General features: G+C 43.6%; 1 protein-coding gene across 1 annotated transcript in view; it reads right to left on the minus strand.

The window, feature by feature from the left end:
- The window catches only part of LOC126108286 (uncharacterized), a 365,566-nt gene that overhangs the window by 11,649 nt on the left and 340,176 nt on the right, over nucleotides 1-13,741 (minus strand). The window contains exons 22-24 of the mRNA XM_049913510.1: nucleotides 11,563-11,846; nucleotides 4,351-4,633; nucleotides 2,728-2,929 (exon numbers count right to left, since the gene is read on the minus strand). Of these exons, the coding sequence (XP_049769467.1) occupies nucleotides 2,728-2,929; nucleotides 4,351-4,633; nucleotides 11,563-11,846 (769 nt within the window). The remainder of the gene's footprint in view (nucleotides 1-2,727; nucleotides 2,930-4,350; nucleotides 4,634-11,562; nucleotides 11,847-13,741) is intronic.

Consider the following 13,741-nt stretch of genomic DNA (forward strand, 5'->3'; position numbering starts at 1 on the left):
TCAACAGACGCAGTCATTTATGTCACATACTCTCAGTACAGAGGGTAAAAATCGTAGAAGGAGACCAGGAGATGAATACACTAAACAGATTCAGAAGGATGTAGGCTGCAGTAGGTAGTGGGAGCTGAAGCTTGCACAGGATAGAGTAGCATGGAGAGCTGCATCAAACCAGTCTCAGGACTGAAGACCACAACAACAACTCTGATACTTACAGACTCAGTCATCATCAAAAACAACCATTACGGGAAGGACAGATTGCTAATCACCTTAAAGACAACATCTGGCCCGAGCAGTCAGCTGCTGTGTTTGAGCGCGTGCGTGTGCGTGTGTGTGCACGCGAGGTGTGCTCACTTGTAGGAATGGATGTACGTTTCTCTTTCTGACGAAGGCTTAGATCGAAAGCTTAATGTGTAACTGTCAGTTTGTCGTGCCTGTCTGCAACTCAACATGTCATCTTTGTGGTGATTAACAATCTATCCTTTCCACAATTGTTGACACAATCTGGACTTTCCACAGCTCACTCACCAAAATTGTCCGATAAACTATCTATACAGAATTAAGTTTGTACGTAACCCTCAGAGTGTGAGTCCTATTTGCACTTTTCTGGTTTTTAGTGATCCCACAGCCTTCCATGTAAGAGTCCAAGTTAACTGGTGCATTATTTTGATTATCTGGCACAGAAAAGCCTTTTTGCGTATTTGAACATCAGTATAGCACACCAGAAGCTAAACGCTTTCTACGCAATGTCAAGCAGGAAAATTGTATGTTCCATTATTCAGCGATTCCACTGCTTGAACAGGCATTTACCAGGACACACCACATACCTGAGCAATGGTTGATGCCGAAGTTTGATACAGAGCTCCGGATTACAGCTTTCCGTAAGTATTGGGGTACAGAGTTAGAAAGATTTAATCAATGTCTTCTGAAACACTGAATCACTCACGTTCTACTGCTGGCAATCCAGATATCCGAGCAAAATCACATAATAGGAAATTGTAGCTCTCGAGAAGACTATTTTGCCAGTCGGCATCGTGACAAAGCAGCAACGGAACACATCAGATAGTTAATTAATGTATATACAAATTAATGTACAAATTATTTGCCTTTTTCTGCACCCTGAACTACAAAATTCCTTATGAAGACCAGTATATCAGTTGTTTTGGAAATGTGTGTTATATAATTTTATTGTTCACATGTTTTACACACACGTTGATCTCCTTACTTTTGATTTATGGAAAGAGCGAGGTATGTAATGTGACTAGGACGTTTGTGCAGTACCACTAAGAATATTAACAAGCACTGAATCATTGTACGTATCTTTTAAACAGCCATCAAATCTCAGAAAGGCAGGTCCACTGCCCATTTAGGCTAGTTGCTGCATCATGTCTCACAAGGGAGGATTACACGCAACTAGTCATCAATATTGACTATCTTTAGCACAACTGTTGTACATACTCTGACGGAACAGATGCTACTCTAGTACAACGTGCTTCTCGAGAGCACTCGAGAAATCGAGGTTCAAAGTTTTACGAGCGTACAAAAGCTCTAGCAGTCGACCAGTGACCTGGCAGAACCAGCCGAGGTGGCAGAACGCAGATCAACGACAATAATGGTTGACATAGCAGTAGATTCAAGATGATGTACAATCGAAATGTAGAAAGAAAATCTGATTAATGTAAACAATGGAAAATACAGGATGGAGTAATGGCAACATTATGAAAATGATGAGCCACAGGGAGGCACAAAAGACTGCTAAACAAGTAAACTTCAGCCAAACAGCCTTCGGAATTATTGGAATTACAACCCCCCCCCCCCCCCCCCCCACACACACACACACGCACATATATGACCACCGTCTCTCTCTCTCTCTCTCTCTCTCTCTCTCTCTCTCTCTCTCTCTCTCTGTGTGTGTGTGTGTGTGTGTGTGTGTGTGTGTGTGTGTGTGTGTGTGTTTAGCAGTCTTTTTTTGTGCCTCCCTGTGGCTCAACATTTCCACTATATGGTGTGTAGCAATCTATCATTTTCGTAATATTTCTGTCATTAAAGTAACTCATTTTTATGTTGGAGAGGATGTGGACTATAATGAGTCAAGTCAGCCACAATGTCCAGTGTGTTACGGATCTGGGAGACGGGTTATTTTCTACCGGATTTGTCGATACCAAATCTAATGAGGGAGGATGTAAATGTTTTCTTATATTTGTCAGAATATTTTTTGTGAACTGTAATGTGCCTTATTTTATGCTAATTTGCTTATATGTTCGAGAGGGACAGCATATTGATTAATATTAGTAGATGTGATGAATAATATCAAAGAGACTGGCTACAAGTGGAAGCTCGTGTGTTATGTGAAATGTCTTTGACACTGTAATCGTCCTCGACCGTAGTCAGTCGGCAGTGAACACACTGTGTACGACGATGGAAGAATGTACAGGTCCCCGTTATAATATTTTGCCAGTGACCAGAAAAATTAGTTATTCTACTACTTTTTTATATAAACATCGAGAAGGAAGAATATTCGGAAAAATGGATTTCAGCAGCCGACGAAACGGCATTATGGAATCATACTTCCACTAGACGACTGCAGCCGACACAAAAAAGTCAAATATCATCTTATAAACATCCACGGGAAAGTGAGTACTGTCACAAAATATGCTAAATTCAAGTATATGAAAATAGCGAGCATATCTGAGGTGCAAGCGGCAGCCACCTCCCCAGAGGAGTGCTCACCTGGCGAGGAGCCGACCCTGGCGTCGTCCGAGCTGTCCGAGCGCCCCAGCTGGCTGGCCCTGCTGGCGGAGACGAGGCTGGCGAAGCTGCCCGTCCGGTGCACCGGGCCGGCGGGGTCCGCGGACGCCAGCGCCGCGTCCGAGGCCGTCACCAGCTCCGAGACGGGTCGCCGGGCCACTCTGCTCAGCCCCGAGTTCCGCCTCTGCGAAGCGAATGCCGCACTCAGTGACTCGGGCCCTCTACTCGACACGGGGGTGTGTTCGTTCGCCTTTCGACGACACTGGGCGAATTGTTACCGTTACACCTTACCCGGTGTACCGGTACGAAATGAGCGTTAAGATACAAATGTGTCGATAGGGAATATTTGTTGCGAACGAGCCTCAATTTGTTTTTTGTTTGGTCGGTACGACATCTGTCAAAGATATTTGGTATACGTCAAGTCACGGAACAAACAACATCGTACGTTTTCGTAGTGTAAACAGTGTCGAATTTTGTACCAGAAAGTAATGATCTGCGGAACGCATTAATTTTTTGTTTCAATTTGAAGAAAAGTGCTACAGAGTTGCATCGAATGCTTGTCGAGGCATACGGTGATCGTGCTCTATCAGAAGCAATGTGCAAAAGACGGTTTCAACGGATCAGAAATAATGATTTTGATGTAAAAAATAAAGAACGTGGAAGACCACCGAAAAAGTTCGAAGATGCCGAATTGCAAGCAATACTGGATTAAGATGATACTTTGAGTCAGAAGCAAATGGCAGAAATGCTAAATGTTGCACGACAAACAATTTCTGACCGTTTGAAAGCTATGGGAAAGATCCAAAAGTGTGGGAAATGGGTGCCACACAAATTGAATGAAAGACAGATGGAAAACTGAAAAACCATTTGTCAAATTTTGCTTCAAAGACATGAAAGAAAATAAATTTCGCACCAAATTGTTACTGGCGATGAAAAATGGATTTATTTTAAGAATCCTAAACGGGAAAAATCGTGAGTTAATCCGGGACAACCGTCAACAACGACTGCAAAACCAGATCGATACGGCACGAAGACAGTGCTCTGTGTTTGGTGCGATCAGAAAGGTGTGGTGTATCATGAGCTTCTAAAACCCAGTGCTACAGACAACAAATGATCAATCTGAACTGTGCATTGATCAAAAAAAGACCAGAATGGGCCAGAAGACACGGCAAAGTAACTTTTTTACACGAGAATGCACCTGCACACAAAGCAAAACTGGTTCAGGATACAATCAAAACACTTGGCTGACAGCTGCTACCCCACCCCCCATTTGTTTTCATCAATGGGAAACACATCGGCTGAGGAACACTTCGATTCTTACGAAGAAGTCGAAAATTGGGTGTCTGATCGTTTTGCTTCAAAAGACGAACATTTCTATTGGCGTGGTGCCCACAAATTGCCAGAAAGGTGGTCAATATGTAGAGAAAGCAATGGTCAGTACTTTGAATAAAATGTTTTTACTTTTCAATTCAAAATTTGTGTTTCATTTTCACAAAAAAAAAAAAAAAAACCACAACACTCATTTCATACAGGTACACCCGGTAAATGAACTTAAAATGTGGCTGCGATAACAGTAGTTCGGCATTACGAGTAGCTAGAACCCACCTGCACGACGGTGTTGTCCCCGAGGACGGAGAACCTCTTGGCGAGCGAGCTGACGCCGACAAACCTCTCCTCCTCTTCCCCACTGTCGACCTGTCCGTTCCTGTCCACCTGCTGCAACACCGACTTCTTGAGCTCGACAGCACGCACCACGGGCACCACTCGCTCGTCCCCGTTCACCGTCACGCTCGTCGTGCCCTGCCTCACGAAGGGAGCCGCCGTCGTGTGCGAGATGATGCGCATCGTCAGGGCGGCACCGTCCCGTCGTGCGGCCGCGGGGTCCGACCTGTCGGCCGGATGGGGATCGGTCAGTGATTTGACGGCAATTGGTAAAGGCAACGAGTTACGAGGGTAATCCCCAAAAGTTACGTCTCCTATTTTTTTTATAAGTACATAGACCTGTTTATTTCTACAATGGTTTACATTTAGCCATTTTTCGACATAATCACCATTTCTGTCAATATATTTTTGTAGCCACCGTGGCAGTTTTTGTACGCTTATGTCATACCAGCTCGCCACCACGCTGTTCAGAAAGTTATGAACCTCTCCTTTCACCTCGTCGTCGGAGCTGAATGCTGGGCCGCACATCACTTTGCAAACGGTTGCTCTCCTGCAACAGGTTCAGTGGAACATAATCACCCACCCACCCACCCAATAGTCTTGACTTGGCACCCAGTGACTATCACCTCTTCCCTGGGTTAAAAGAACATTTGGCCAGAAAGCGATTCAGCTCCGACAAGGTGAAAGAAAAGGTTTGTAACTTTCCGAACAGCATGGCAGCGAGCTGGTATGACGTGGGCATACAAAAACTGCCACGGCGTCTACAAAAATGCATCAACAGAAATAGTGATTGTGTCAAAAAATAGCTAAATGTTCAAGCTGTAAACTGATGTTAACCGTTGTAGAAATAAACAGGTCTATGTACTTATAAAAAAAATGGGAGACCTTACTTTTGGGATTACCCTCGTATTTACAGTCAGATTATCTGGTCCTGTTGTATGGAACACATGCCCAACAATTTCTTACAGTAGCTATGAGTAAACACAGGGAGTGACAAGTTACCTACAACTTGCACTGAAACCACAACACTGCAGTCGTAGGGATTGTAAAAGGGACACAGCAGTTCAGATGAGAGTGAGATAGGATTGCAGCGTATCCCCAACATTATTCCATCTCTACACTGAGCATGCAGTAAAGGAAAAAAATGGGGAAAGTGATTTCAAGTTCAAGGGGAAGAAATCAGAACTTTGAGGTCTGCTCATAGTAATACATGCAGTTAACGTGGAAGATATGTTACTTTCACCCTGGGCATACTGTATTTCTGCCTGGGGAGAAAGTGTATTTGTGTGTGTTCTGTAATACTGAAATGTACAGTATACTTGATGTTGCATCAAAGATATTTCCAAAACACGTTGCTTTTTTGCCAGTTTTTGTTTCCTAAAGTGCCAGGAAGTTCTTTGCCAGTGTATAAAACTTTTACTATTTAAAGGACTGATAAATTTTAGAGCTCTGATGAAAATTGTATTGTCAGTTAACGTAGAAGATATTTACTTTCACCCTGGGCGTACTGTATTTTTGCCTGGGGAAAAAGAGTGTGTGTGAGTGTGTGTGTGTGTGTTTGTGTGTGTGTGCTGTAGAATTTATCAGTTCTTTAAATAGTAAAGGTTTTATACACTGGCAAATAACTTCCTGGCACTTTACGAAACAAAATCCAGCAAAAAAAGCAACGTGTTTTGGAAATATCTTTGATGCAACATCAAGTATACTGCACATTTGAGTATTACAGAACACAAATTTCACCAAACAAAGCACAGCAGCTTTCGCAGCACTGAAATAGAGACTGCACTGTGTGATGTGCTGTTTGCCAGCCAATCACAGCTCAGATCAGATGATCTCTCAGTCAATGACAGCAGATATGCACAGCATGTGACTTGTAATGCAGTCTTTGTTTAAGAAGTGGGAACAGACAAATATGAAAAGTTAATGCTTTAAATTAATATAGATACAGCATAGCTTTGATAAAAAACTAAGCTTTCGCATATAATATTGGTCATCAAAATTTTTTTGACATTCCTCCCTCCCCCTCCCCCCTGAATTTTTGTCACTCAGGATGGCTGTATTTCATTCAAAAGGTGGACCAGCACACTACTAAGTGGGTGGTTGTAATATTTCAGTGTATCAAAATAATTTTATTTGGCAAAGAGACTGCACGACAAACGCACATAAAATACAACACACCCAAAAGACCATCCAGTCAGTCACTTTGGTAAAGAATTCTATGATGAATAGAATAACACTCAGATTTCCATAGAGGACAAACACACAAGTGCACCAAGAATTAGAATACGGTAAATGTTCAAGATCAGATCCAGTAGCTCTTATTACCCGTCAATGTTGCCTCCATGTGATTCTGTATCAATTTGACCCGGAAAAATGCGTTTTCTCATCCGCCATCTCACATTCTGTCGAAACTTAAGTAACTGTGCCAGATTTGGCTTTTTATCTGTCCCTGTTTCCATTTTACAGCACTTCAAAGTTTTAAATGTTTTGGCATTTTTAACAGTGTGATAACACAAATGACACTCCTTAACATTTTATTTCTGGAGCGTCTATAAATCAGACACACTGTGACCCAAGTGAACATTTTGGGGAACTTCAGACACTTCATGCAAGTGTAAGTTTCCATAACTTTAAGCCACTAGATTGCTTAGTGAACTTGGAAGCAAAGAGTGCCAGTAACAATGTGGAGCCCACTTCAGAATAATATTCACCGGTGTCTCATGCGGGCAAAGAGAACTTGATACCATCTAGATACGTAGCTTGTTAACATTTCATTCTGTGGTACTGGCATAATCAGTCACTTACATACAACAGCAGATGATGATACCGTGGGATCTGTGCAATCTTCAGGACTTTTGCTGTAATTCCATTGCCCCAAGGGAGAGGATACTTGTTCAATTGCAATTTGCAATGCACTTGCTGTTGCTAAACCTTCTAAAGCATCAGCTTTCTGGGGAGTCATGAGTGCTTTACAGAAAAAATGCTACTGTTATAGATTATGTGTAAGCTGAGATGTTTAACAAAATTAATTATGAAGGTTGCTCAGAAAGTAGCTCACTGCATTTTTTTCTTCAAGAATTCTTTATTGAACGTAATGAGAACTACACACACACGAAGGAATGGTGTTTTATCTACACACCCTATGTTTCCATATAATCTCCACTCCATTCTCTGGCCTTCCTCCAGTGGGAAAAAAGGGTGTATATGCCCTGTTGGTACAAATCCTTGTCCTGATAGTGGAGCCAGTGCTTCACTGTGTGAATCACCTCCTCACGGCCGTCAAAATGTCTTCCACGAATGGCATCCTTTAATGGCCCAAACAAGTGGAAGTCCGAGGGGGCTACGTCAGGTGTGACAGCCGCGGACGGGTCTTCCCACCACTGCAAACTGTGGAGTTCCGCCGAACTGCCTTACGATGACCTCACCCTCCGTGCCCAGCGACTAACCGTACTTCGGTCAAAAGCAGATGCTCCGTAGACTTTGCACAAGCATTTGTGAATATTCCCCACAGTTTCTTCCTCTGCAGTGAGAAATTCAATGACGGTATGTTGCTCGCAACGTACATCACGTACAGATGCCATTTTGAAACTGTCCTGCAGCTACGCTCTCTGTCGCAAGTGACAAACTTGGCCCGGTCATTCAGCAGACTTCATGTAATACGTATGTAACACTTCACATTTGTAGCATCGTTGTTGGCTGAGAAAAAAAAAATGCAGGGCATTACTTTCTGTGCAACCCTCATATTTTGACTTTTTTTGCATACATTTGGTTGATTTTGTTTATTTTATGAGTTTAAGCACTTTCAGTTTTGTCAAAATTATATCCTTGAGGTCCTTTGAAAATATCAGTAGTACTTCAGGTTCTAAGGGCAACGGCCGTGCCGCAGTGGATACACCAGTTCCCGTGAGATCTTCCGCATTAAGCGCTGTCGGGCGTGGCCGACACTTGGACGGGTGACCGTCCAGCCGCCATGCACTGTTGCCATTTTTCGGGGTGCACTCAGCCTAGTGACGCCAATTGCGGAGCTACTGGATCGAATAGTAGTGGCTGCGGTCACAGAAAACTATCTTAACAACCGGAAGAACGGTGTGCTGACCACACGCCACTCCTATCCGCATCCTCAACTGAGGGTGACACGGCGGTCGGATGGTCCCGATGGGCCACTTGTGGCCTGAAGACGGAGTGCTTTTTAGGTTCTAAAGGCAAAATACCGTGTGTTACAAAAACAAGAACAATCAAAGGAACAAAAAGCTTTTCAATTTCATTTTCTGAAGTAACTCTGTCCTTCCCTTGTATATTTGATGTTATGAAGTGCCATTTCTTTTTTTTACAAAATAAGATACAAGAATTTAAGTATGCATTTCCTCATGTCTTGATGGTTTTACTTGCATGTATGAGAGGGATTTTCTTCCAGTCCCTATACCACAGAGTACAGAACCACCATATTTCACACAGTTTATTTATCATACAAATGGCAGTTTACTTTTAGAACATTAGCAAATGTCTTTTGAGTCACCACAATGTTAAAAATTGCAGAACCTCCTAAGCTTGAAGTGCTGTAAAATGGTAAGAGAGAGGTTAAAAGCTAAAATTTGGTACAGTTGATTTATCTTGTAAGAACTACTGGTATCCTTGGTAATCTGATACAGTGAATCACACTCCTCAGTCACAACCGCTTTCTTGAATTTTCGAGGCATTGTGCACCTTTTACTGATGGTGGCATTATCTCACTACTGATGTCGACAATGCCCAAGCCTTACCAGTCACATGCATGTATGTTAGTGGGAAGTTGTCACACGAGATTTTTACGAGGCAGTCGCATGCAACCGCATCACACGTAAACTGTCTGAAAAACACACTAAAGAGTCGACTGCAAATTTTGAGGTATTCGTCAGTCAGTAGGGTAAAAGTAACGTACAATTCGATTTCTTTGCCGAAATACGCACAGGCTTAGTTGTGAAACTAGAGGAAAGAAACAGCGTCGCGGTTGTCGTTAAGAAAATTCAGTTAGGGGAACATACTGAAATTTGAACAGATGTTATACAGCTTCTGTGAACAGTGAGAAACTGGTAAATTAATGTACAAATGAGTATGAAATGAGACTAACAGTTAATACCGGAGGGGATAAACCTAAGCGTTGTTATGGAATGTGTAACATGTCAAACAGATATTAAAACAGAGTAATGTAGCAGAGAGTAATGTAGGAACAGACAGTTTGCCACTTACCGTAAAGATGAGACGTCAATCTGCAGACAGGCACAAACATCATCATTCACAGAAGCTAGCACACATCAAGCGCACACTACTGCCAACTCCAGCAGAGCAGCTCGGACCAGAATGCAACTGTCATGTGAAATGGAAGCAAAAATCTGGAGGGGTGGTGAAGGGGAAGAAATAGCACAGTCCAGGTGGGGTGCAGAGTTGGGGGAGGGCGGAGGAATGCTTTCAGAGTGCGCAGGGATTAGACTGCCAACAGGCATAGCGTCAGGTGGCTGTGAGGCAGAGAGTTGGGGAAAAAGGGGGTGAGAAAGGAGAAGAATGGGGAAAGACGGACGGGTGTGTTGGCAGAGGGTGGCACACTAAAAGAGAATGCGAGGTGAGAGTGGGGACGAGGTGACAGGACACAGGGGGTGGAAACTGTTGGGTGGAGTGTTGAGACAGTATGTTACCCTCTGCCAATGCATCCCCCCCCCCCCCCCTCTCTCTCTCTCTCTCTCTCTCTCTCTCTCTCTCTCTCTCTCTCTCTCTCTCTCACACACACACACACACACACACACACACACACACACACACACACACACACACACACACACACCTGTACACTACTATCTCTTCATTTTTCCCGTCTTCCTCCAAACTGCTGCTTCCATTCCATGTGTAAGTTGCATCCTAGTCCAAGCCGCCGGAGCTGGCAGTCAGCTGCGTGATGTGTGCTCGCTTGTGGCTATGAATGGTGTTTGTTTCTCTTTCCTGTTCTGATGAAGACTGTAGCAAAATTGTATTTGTAGGCGTCTTTCAATTGTGCCTGTCTGCAACTTAACATGTCATCTTTATGGTAAGTATCTTTTCCTACCTTGTTGATATTCCAACCTGGAGTTCAGATTGCTTAAAATGAGTAGTATTGGTTTGTACTGTAATTATTTCAAAGTGACATTTTTCTAATTCATGACTGAGGAATTTTAATATTTTAAAATTGAATTGAAATGAAATGAAATGATCGTAGGGCACTGTAGGCCGGGAGGCCCCACGCGGGGAAGTTCGGCCGTCGTATTGCGAGTCCTTTTTAGTTGATGCCACTTTGGCGACTTGCGAGTCAATGATGATGAAAGACACACAACACCCAGTCATCACGAGACAGAGAAAATCCCCGACCCGGCCGGGAATCGAACCCGGGATCCCGTGCGCGAGAAGCGAGAATGCTACCACAAGACCACGAGCTGTGGACATTTGAAAATTATAAGAGGGCAACACGGTCAAGTTTGCTCAGTAACGAAATGTTCTCACCGTAAAGCTCCGGTACTCGAGTCTGATAGCCACAAAATTATTGCCTAAGTATGTGGAGGAGCTTTACAATCTCCATAGGAAGAACAAATATGCCAAGTTTCTACATTAAAAAATTAAAAACCCACCTCGATTGCAAAAAGGCACCTAGTGACACCTTCTTCAGAACAACAATAAAACCCACAAGTGCCTAAGAAGACCTTTGTCAATGATTAAAAGAACACCATAGCTATGCATTTATAAACGAAAAAGAAAAGGAAAACACAAACAGTACATAGAACAAAGTCAAAACCACTACTTAACTTAATGGTGTACACTCCACCTCACACTGGCCTATGTTCGATGGGCCGTGACCCGCCATAAACTGCAGCTACAAATGGTCAAAACACTTAACACTAGGTGCTTTTTTTGCTATCGAGGTGGGTTTTTAGTTTTTTAATACATTAACCAACGACTGCTGACGCGCTGCGATGTTGAAGGTTCTTATGCCAAGTTTCACCTAAATCTGAGACGGCCCAGAGGACTCGATACGGAATGACCGTTCAGAGGACGAAGGCACGGTGCAAACATCCGAGACAGCAACACGCGCGAGACAGATTACACATTCCAGTCTCGAGGTACTCGCCTACCCTCCGTACTAAATGACGCCCTCACCTCTGCACCCCAGAGGGAGCGGGCTGCGCCTTCAGCTGCATGGCGCGTATCCTGGGCTCCGCAGTCGATATCCTGATCACCGTGGGCTCCACCTTGGCGGCAGCTGGCGGCGCAGGTGCAGGTGCCGGCTCGCCACTCCTGACGTGCACGTTCTGTCCGGAAGGCACTGCCGTCACCGGTTCCGGCTTTTTCTCCGGTACCGCGCCGTCGACCGTGGGAGCTTTGGCGTTTTCGGCAGTAGCATCTGCACTGGCAGTCTGAGGTTCTTGTGAGGTTTGTTGTGCCTGCAACAATCCACTGCAATGCAGTAGCTGCCACCGCCACCACACACACACACACACACACACACACACACACACACACACACACAAATAAAATATTTGTGAAAGCTTCTTGAACTGAAGCAGTCAAATTTGCAACAATAAATTTTTTACACATCACACTACAGAACAAAACTGAATCTGTACGGGAATCAAAGTGTCCTCGCTAACACCCGATTCTACAAAGGATATGCTCCGTATAGCGAAGAAAATTATTACCAACAACTACCCTGAGTTTACGTATAAGCCAAACTTGTTGCTACATCACTTCTCTTGTCGGCATAAGTGTGGTGAGACTGTAGGAAAACTTTTGCGCAGATTGGATAGAAAGTGGAAGAGCCAGTGACAAGTCGACAGAGTGAATACACCCCAGTAATGATACGAGCAAATGAAAACAATCAGTTCAGTCGGTTATAGCTTCACATGACGGCTGGATTATACATTCATTCTTTTGACTGAAACCAGTCAGTGTGAGGTACTCAATGAAAACATTCAATTCATTTGTTTTTAGTTTCACATATCCATAGGACTATTATCCATTCATTTCTTTCGAGTGAACTCACTCTGGGAACAACTGAATGAAAACAGTCTAAGGAGTCTAGCCCATTCCATTCTGAGCAGAAATACTTGACTGTTTTGCCACTGTTAAATTACTTCTGCCGAGTGTGCTCTGTTACCACCCGTCGTCACTGTTATTGCCATTTAGTAATTTGCTTTACATCGAGTCCTAATAAGTAGCTTTTAATACAGGTTTTCATCCACACTCACAAACAGGTGTTTTCTCAACACGTCCGTCACCCGGCGCGATTCGGTCGAGTTTCACGCGGGGCCCACATCAGAGTGTCGAGACTGCCGAGACGTACACGCAGCAATACACGGGAATAGCGATGGTGCAACTCTAGCAGATTCGTGTGTTGCCGGTGATCTAATGCTACAGAGCCTTCGATTCATTACAAAGAATGAAGTGTTTAGTTCAAAAATGGGGAAAGCGAGAAGTACTTTGGTTTGGAGGTCTGCCTCTCATCTCCCTGCAGTTATCCCAGATATGTCACCAAGTCGAGAAGTGCTGCCTCACACGACAATACCCACTACGCGAGTGGTACCGCAACGTCTTTCCGAGCGAGTTCTAGTTTCGCGTAATGCACCTCGCTCGAGCAACGCGTCTACCTGGAGAGGTTCTGAAGAGAATGAATGTCGACACACCGCATTTGACACTGTCATACAAGTCCGGTTTGGCTAAAGTCTAGATCGGGGCCAGAAGCAGTCACGGCAGTGCTTATCCAGCTCAGAGGTTAGCAACTCGTCACCTTTGTGCAGCTGATGGGACAATTCTTTGACATCACCAATGAGAGTTGAGAAGAGAGACAATATATGTCTAGCATCAAAATTAAAACCATTAACTTATCTGCTGTTTTTCAGTGTGTTAGCGAGTTTCATGAGAAATATTTTTTGATTGTGGCAGTGAGTGCTATAAAGTGAGACCGATGTTGGTGCATGTCTCACAGATTAATTGCAGAGACACAAAAGTATAAAATGTTGTAGTGAAATAAATACACAATTGATTTATGTGAGCACACTGCATAAGTGGATCAATGTTTTTTACTTAAATCGTGGGAGAGAGCTGGTAGATCAATGTTCGTTCATAACAGAGGTGCACATTAGATATATTAATATAACATTGGCCCATCTACCTCCTCCCACGATTTAATTAATAAACAGTGCTCCACCTACCCCCTCCCACGATATAATTAAAATACACAGATCCACTTACTTAATGTGCTTCACGGATTGACTGTAGCAACACAATGCAGAAAAATACATCACTGCTTTCTCAAATATACCACAGGTTCAGATGATGT

This window comes from Schistocerca cancellata, chromosome 11 (assembly GCF_023864275.1).
Source record: "Schistocerca cancellata isolate TAMUIC-IGC-003103 chromosome 11, iqSchCanc2.1, whole genome shotgun sequence".
Taxonomy (NCBI): Eukaryota; Metazoa; Arthropoda; class Insecta; order Orthoptera; family Acrididae; genus Schistocerca; species Schistocerca cancellata.